This window comes from Buteo buteo, chromosome 19 (assembly GCF_964188355.1).
Source record: "Buteo buteo chromosome 19, bButBut1.hap1.1, whole genome shotgun sequence".
NCBI lineage: Eukaryota > Metazoa > Chordata > Aves > Accipitriformes > Accipitridae > Buteo > Buteo buteo.
This window is the reverse complement of record NC_134189.1, coordinates 6,735,962-6,743,583: the sequence shown is the minus strand read 5'-3', so window position 1 is coordinate 6,743,583 and position 7,622 is coordinate 6,735,962. Positions and strand designations below refer to the sequence as shown.

Genomic DNA, 7,622 nt, shown 5'->3' with positions numbered 1-7,622 from the left:
CGGTGAGCAGACAGGGGAGCTGGCAAGATTGGCATTGCCTCGGACAAGGCGAGGGGCAAGTTCCTTCCCCGGTGGCAGCAGAATGGCGAGGGATGTGCTGGGCGAAGGGAGGGAAAGGCTCTGCCCTCCCCCTCGCCCCCCCCGGGCCCCGGGGACAGAGCCACGGAGGGAAAATTACACGCGAGTTACACTCGGTGACCTCTGTCTTTTGCCTCTTTAAGAGCCCTCCAAGACTCGAGAAAGAGGGACCCAGAAACTTTCGGTGAAAAAGGGCAGGAATTTCCCTACGTGGTGTTTCCACGCCAGTTCTGGTAGCGGGCTGCTCCAGAAAAATTACTCTGTTTAAATATGTATATAGTTTACAGGGCTGCAACTATTTTGGTATTTCTGTTGCCACCTCCCAAAGCAGCGGGATGCGAATCGCAAGGCTGGTTCAATTACTGTGCTCGCGCTCCAGTGATGTCCCAACGTGGAGCTGATGATGCAACGACTATTTCCAGTGCCGAGAATTCTGATGTCAGACGAGGGATGTTGAACAGACTGGCCAGAAGACTTGGAACTGAAGAGGGAGAGCTCCCTGTACAGAAAATAAAACCGAACGTGGTATCCTGCTTAGGTCTGGCTGTCCTGCCCAAGAGAGAATAAAATCATTTAATATGTTTCACATGCAATGAGGCAGCAGGCTAAAAATCAGAAAGAAACTCAGTGACCAGCGAAGAGGGCCCTGAAATAAATATGACAGAGGTTAGACCAGACAGAACTACTTCACCTTTTTCATCATACAGGTGCATTAAAAGCTGCCACGTGAAAAATCACCAAAAGACTAGTTAGCAGGTGCACATTAAGGTTCTGCCATACGACGTTGCTGCTTATCACCGTTTAAAGTCACATACCCAGCCAGGGCGGGGGATCCGGTGGCAGATGAGAAGAAGTGATCTTTACAGCTCCAGGCTGCTGTAATTGAGGCCAGCAGCAGAGCAGGGCTGATTTTTGCACTCATTTCCACTGAAATCTGAACAGGGACCGTGCAGGTCCCCTCCTTCCATGCTTTAGGGCTGGTGTGAGCCGCAGGGATGAAAACCACTTGCCAGGGACTTTATAGAGGCGTCATCATCTCACCCACGGCAAGACTCATACCACAGCTCTGCTTTTTGTCGGGGTTAGAGAGCATACATGCATCCGAGTTTGCAGAGTGGAGGGGTGCAGGGAGAGGTGGAGATGAGACAGAGCTGAAGACACAAAATGCGTTAAAGCTCGCGCGGATACGTGAAAGGCAGGAGCGCAGGGAAAGGCCACGCTGGGCTCCTCACTGCCGCTCGCACCAAGAGCGGGGCCACCAGCACGTCCCAGTATGAAGCCTGGCCGTGTCTCCCAGGCTGCCCACACCCCCGCAGCCCCAAGGGTCGGGGTGAGCACCAAGCCGCGCCAGCCTCAAGCTCTCAGCACCGCTTTTCCACAGTTGGTCCTGAGCCACGAGCGAGACTTCACCTGGTGGCAGGGATCATTTCCCCGGCACAAGCCAGGTCCATCCCGACTCCCCAGTTACAAGCAAATGCCATCGCCTGCTGGGAAAGGTGGTGACCTGCTCCCACTTTGTGGGGTGCCACGGAGGGCGGGAGGGCCTCGGGGAATCCCCCGGGACCAGCGAGCGGACTGCATGACCTGGGAAATGGGCTCCGGCAGCAAAGGGAGAGCTGACTCCACATCCACTTGCTCTGCTTAGCACACGCGGGGCTTTCTGCTGCCCTCCGAGACAAAATTCCTTCCCCCCAGCACCTGTGGCAGTACCGTGGCACCCAGACCTTCCCGCTACCGTCCACTTTGGACGCTCCCGAGAGGTTTTTATTCTTTCTCTGCAGACACGCTCGCCCCTCGGCACTCGAAGCGTTTCAGAGGGGTAACTCAAGGTGACTTGGTCCTCCCGAGGCTCCGCACCCACTGCTCTGAGCAGCGCTCCTCCCAAAACCCACACCGCTTCACCCGCCGTGGCTGCGAGCTAATAGAGCCATCAGGCCGCCCGTGGGGCTGCGTCGCTGCGAGGGTGGTGGTCCCCGGGGCGGCGGGTCACGGCCACTCACAAAACTCGGCCTCGCAGCACCGGCTGAGCGAAGGAAGCGGTACCGGCCATCCCGCCGCTTCCCCGGGGCAACACCAAACCCGCTCTTCGCGCCGCACGCGGGGAAGTTCCCCTTCCCCGCCGCCTGCCCGCATCCACACGCCTCCTCCCAGCACCGGCCAGGACGTTTCTCCCGTGGGCACGCACCAACCCTCCTGCCCACGCCACGGGATATTCCTCCGCGCCAGCACTCCCCTCAGGACGGCGGCTCTCCCCTCAGAGCCGCGGGCAGGTGCAGAGGATGCCCCGCGTGCGTCCTCTCCCCGCCCCCCCCCCCCCCTCTTTTTTCCTCGCGGCGACCCACGCGCGCCTCCACCCGCCCCGTCGGCCCGCGCCCCGCCGCCGCTCCCCCCGCCCTCCTTTCCCCTCCCCGCCCCGCCCCGCCCCGCCCCTCCCCGCGCGGCGCCCCGGCGCGGGTGTTTGCTCAGGGCCGGGAGCGCGGCACGCGCCGGGCGCACGCACTTGCAACAACAAACCCGCGAGGGGTTGAGGCGGGAGGAAAAAAAAAAAAAAAAAAAAAGGGGGGGGGGAGGGGGCGGGGCCGAGCGGCGGCCAGCGCGTGTGCGCCGGGGGCTGCGGGGGGGGGGGGTGTGAGGGGGGGGAGTGCGTGTGTGTGTGTGTGTGTGTGTGTTCGGGGGGGGGGGGGCGAGCCCCGTCCGCCCCCTTATAAGAGAGACAATCCCCAGCCGCTTTTTTGCAAAAGGGGCTTTGCTAAAGCAAGGCTGCGCACACGCGAGCGCCACGAGCCTCCCCGCGGCCGCCGCACGGAGGGGCGAGAGGGAGGGAGGGGGGGGGCGGGCAGAGCCGCCAGCCCCGGCCGCCCGCCCGGCTCCGCCGCCCGCTCCCTCAGGTCGCCGCTGCCCCTTTCCCTCCGCTTTTTCTGTCTCGCTTTTCAAGCCGACGCCGCGAATCCCTTCTTTTTTTTTTTTTTTTTTGCTTTCACCTCTTTTTATTTTTTTTTTTTTTTTTTGCGGGGGGACGGGGACCGGCCGCCGCTCGGTCGCCCCCCGCGCCTCACAGGACGCCCCCCGCGGCCATGGCGAGCGGTAGCCCCGCCAGGATGGCCGGAGGCACCGGGCAGCCTCCCTTCCTGCAGCCGGCGTGCTTCTTCGCCGCCGCGGTGGCCGCCGCCGCCGCCGCCCCCCCACCGGGGCCGCCCCCGGGGCCGCCGCCGCCGCCGCCTCCTCCTCCTCCTCCTCCGCCTCAGCTGAGCCCGGCGAGCGGTCAACCCTCCCCGGGAGGCAAAACCTCGGGTCCGCGGGCCGCCAAACGGCAGCGCTCGGCTTCTCCGGAGCTGATGCGCTGCAAGAGGCGGCTCAACTTCAGCGGTTTCGGCTACAGCCTGCCCCAGCAGCAACCGGCGGCCGTGGCGCGGCGCAACGAACGGGAGCGCAACCGGGTGAAGTTGGTCAACCTGGGCTTCGCCACCCTGCGGGAGCACGTCCCCAACGGGGCCGCCAACAAGAAGATGAGCAAAGTGGAGACCCTCCGCTCCGCCGTCGAGTACATCCGCGCCCTGCAGCAGCTCCTCGACGAACACGACGCCGTCAGCGCCGCCTTCCAGGCCGGCGTCCTCTCGCCCACCATCTCGCCCAGTTACTCCCACGACATGAACTCCATGGCGGGTTCCCCCGTCTCCTCCTACTCCTCCGACGAGGGCTCCTACGACCCGCTCAGCCCCGAGGAGCAGGAGCTGCTCGACTTCACCAGCTGGTTCTGAGAGCCGGCGGTGGCCCCCCCCTCACACACACACCACCCCCCGCGGTAGGTGGGTACGCGCCCGCGGAGGGCCGGGGGGGGAGCGGGGAGGACGGGGAGGGGGTGAAGCCGCCGGGGTGGGGGGGTCGCAGGACGGCGGGGGGGGGGACTTACGAGCGGCTCCGGCAGGTCCCGGCTCGGCTCTGATCTCCTCTCCCTTTTGTTGTTACAGGACAGTTGCAAAAGAGGGAAAACAAACAAACAAACAAAAAAAACACACAAGAAAACCCCCACCAAAATATATCACACCCAGAAAGACAGACAAAAAATCCAGCCGGGGAAAAAAAAAAAAAAAGAACCTGTTGCATTTCCCGCTCCCCCGCCGTCGGAGGGCGGTGCGGGCACGTCTCTCGGCGGGCGGGCGCAGCGCTGCGCGCCGCGGGGGCGGGCGGAGCGGCCGCCCCCAGCCCCGGAACCCGGCCGGCTTTTGCACTCCGTCGGACCGCCACAGACCGAGCCCCCGGAGGAGCGGGTGTCCCGCGGGGGAACCGCGGAGATGCCGGCCGGGTCGCCCCCTCCGCGGGGAAGGGGGGCTGCGCTCCTCGGCCTCCCCAGCAAGAAGCGTCGTGTCCCCCCCCCCTCCATCTCCGCCGCCGCGACCCTTCAGAGACTGGCGTTCATCACTCTGTGGACAAAGTTAGTTCCCCGATGTTTGTGGAGTTGTTGAAATTAAGCTATGCTGTACTCAAAGAAGCCCCCGGAGACCCTTCTGCTCCCCCCCCCTCCCCGCGCCTCTCCCTCCGAGCCTTTCCTCTCGTTTCCATCATAGAATGCTTCCAATCTTTTTTGTGAATTTTTTTATTATAAGAAAATCTATTTGTATCTATCCTAACCAGGTTGGGGATATATTAAGCTATTTTTGTACATAAGAGAGAGAGAGATTTATAGAGGTTTTGTACAAATGGTTTAAAATGTGTATATCTTGATACTTTTTTTAATATGTAATGCTTATTACCTCTTCATGTTTAGAGTTGTAGTCGACGTTACCTTACAACTGCCATTTTTGTATGTGGTTTTGTAAAGGACTTGGATTTCCTCCAGATGTACTTTAGCACCGATGTGTCTTACTTTATAGAAACTTTGTTAATGTATTAATAATGTTATTAAACAATGTTCAAAGTGAACAAAGTTTATGCAGCTATTGTCCAAACGCAAAATGGTAGCCATTTGTTTTTACATGCTGCCTTTTGAAAAAAAAAAAAAAAAGAAAAATACACAAGCAAGCAAGCAAGCAAACAAGAAACCCCTATGCCACTGCCTTTTCTTACTGTTTTATTACAAACTGACAAAGGTCCTGTATAACCCTGTTTTATACAAACTAGTTTCGTAATAAAACTTTTTTTAATTAAAATGACCGGCTGCCTACTGCATGCAATTTTTTTTTTTCTTTCTGCCATTGACAACGATGAATGTAAGGACAAAATGTTAAATGATGTTATGCCGGAGCTAAGTTGCGTATGAAGTGTTTGTACCTGATGGATGTAACACATATATATATATATATCTTTATCTATCTCTATATAAATATGCAAAGATGTAGCGGTATCACCATTGTTTTCTTGCCCTTCTGTATTGCAAACGTGTCTCCAAATCAAAAGGCGAGGGGATGATTAATGATTGCATTGTCCTTCCCGAAATCACTGCACGTTCAAGAATTCTCCCCAAAAGCCCAAGTAAGTCCTAAAAAAAGAGGGCGCTCCATCCCGCAGTTCGGCGGTGTGACCCTGTCCGCCACGGCTCTGACCCAACGGGGCAGAAAAACACGGGGGAAGAAGGCACGGCCACCGCAAACACCGGCTGCCGTGTTGCCCTCTGCAAAGACAGTGCCTGGAGAAATAAAACCGTCGGGGGAAGATGGGAAGCGAGAGGCGAAGGGAGATAAATAAATAAATAAAGTAGTAGAAATGGGTGGCAGCTCAGAGACACTGGTCTTTCTAAGCTTGGTATTCTACCCCAATAGCGTGATCTGCCTGTAAAAGTACCCAATTACCAAGACTCAAAAAGAAATTGGACTCTCCCCCTCCCCGCTTTTTTTTTTTTCTTTTTTTTTTTTTTTTTTTGGCTAGCCTGCTTGTTGTCAGTTAGCAAGGACGTGACCAGAATTCGCCTTCTCCTTTTCGCCTGGCTCCTGCATCACTTGCAAATTCAGTTTGCGTGCACCAAGCCAAGCGGAAAGCAAAGCGCAAAATGCATCTTACAAAAAACCCCAACAAAGACCGGGGAGAGCCAGTGTGTCGTACGGAGGTAAAAAAAAAAAAAAAAAAAATCTAGCCTGCTCCACTACAAATGTGCAGTCGAGTTGCGAGGGATGCGCTATTTTTAAAAAAGAGGTGGGAAAAACTTTGGTGGAGCACCCCAGAATTTTTTCTGTGTGTGTATGTAGGTGTAACTATATATGCGTACATGGACATATATATATACTGGTGCATATCAATGTATAGTCCTTTCTGCATTGCTTTAAACGTGTATGCGCATTTGCCCCTTCGCCTCCTCCCCCCAGGCCCTGAAATGATCAATATGTGATTTAATCGGGGGGGGGGGGGGGGACGGGACGGGACACGCTGGGGTCACGAAATCCCTCATTACTTCAGCACAAACGCTCATTGTTTTTACCGCTCGTGGAACTAATGTTTAGTTATGAAAATAATAACCGTTATATGCCTCCATCCGCTCTCCCTTTACAGCATCTCCTTTTTTATTTACCCACTTTTGCAAGTGTACAGATAAGGTATGCAAAGAAAGTGTAGCGAGTAATTTATAGCTATGAATATAACATTAGGATAATGTTTCATTCTCTTACAAAGGCGAAATTTCTCTTCCTTGTGTAGACAGGTGTTCTTTTTTGCTCACTTCTGAATAGTAAATATCCAGACTCATTAAACTAAAGGCAAAGTTACGCTGTTGTTCGCTACAATGTATAAGGCAGGCTCAGAAATTCACCACCTCCTCCCTCCTTTTGCCCCTCAGCCCCCTCCCAAAAGAAAGAAAGAAAGAAAAAAAGAAAGAAAGAAAAGAAAGAAAGAAAGAAAACACACACACACAATTTTACTGAAGATAGGGAAAGGGCAAAGCAGGATTGGGGTAAATCTCATTACATCTGCTCTAATCGCTTAGCAACACAAAGCCTTTTCTTGTATTAGCGTAGAGAGCCTTTCAGCGCTGCCTGACAGACAGTATTCAGTTAGCATTAGTAAACTCCATAAATCAGGGACTTCTTTGGGCGCAGGATAAGTTTTAGAGCTACTCAGGGCTGGGGGGGGGCAGAAGAGAAGCGGAGGCGGGGGGGTGCAGATGGAGGTTGCTGGGCCACGGATTTATTAATTTATTTACCCACCTATTTCTTTATCGTAACGCTAGGAAAACGTCCCGTTAACAAACACCTCTCCCCAAAGTCCGTGTGTTCCCCCACCCGCCCCCAAATCGAGACCTTTGGGCAGCGACGGGGAAACACGGCAAGACTCCACAACAGCCACGTTGCCCCCCCAACACGGAGCCAGGGGGACCCCCCCCACGGTGTGGTTTTTTCCCCTCGCTCCCCAAACTTTTTTTTTTTTCCACGCGTGGGACCAGCGCGGAACATCCGTGCCCCCCTCCCCCTGACAGGTAAGAGCGGAGGGGCAAAGCCCCCCCCGGCCCTACTGGGGAAAGGGACACGGGCACCCCGGAGAGCCTCCCACACCCCCCCCCGGAGAAAACCGCTGACCCACACCCAACCCTGCAAATTTTGGGGAACGTGGGGCGCTCTCCA

At 55.8% G+C, this 7,622-nt stretch overlaps 1 protein-coding gene across 1 annotated transcript; it reads left to right on the top strand.

Annotated features, from left to right (window-relative positions):
• The first annotated feature begins 2,801 nt into the window (after positions 1-2,801).
• Positions 2,802-3,836, top strand: ASCL1 (achaete-scute family bHLH transcription factor 1). Its single transcript, XM_075051059.1, has one exon. The coding sequence runs from the start codon at positions 3,153-3,155 to the stop codon at positions 3,834-3,836; it is 684 nt and encodes a 227-aa protein (XP_074907160.1). The 5' UTR covers positions 2,802-3,152.
• Positions 3,837-7,622: the final 3,786 nt, after the last annotated feature.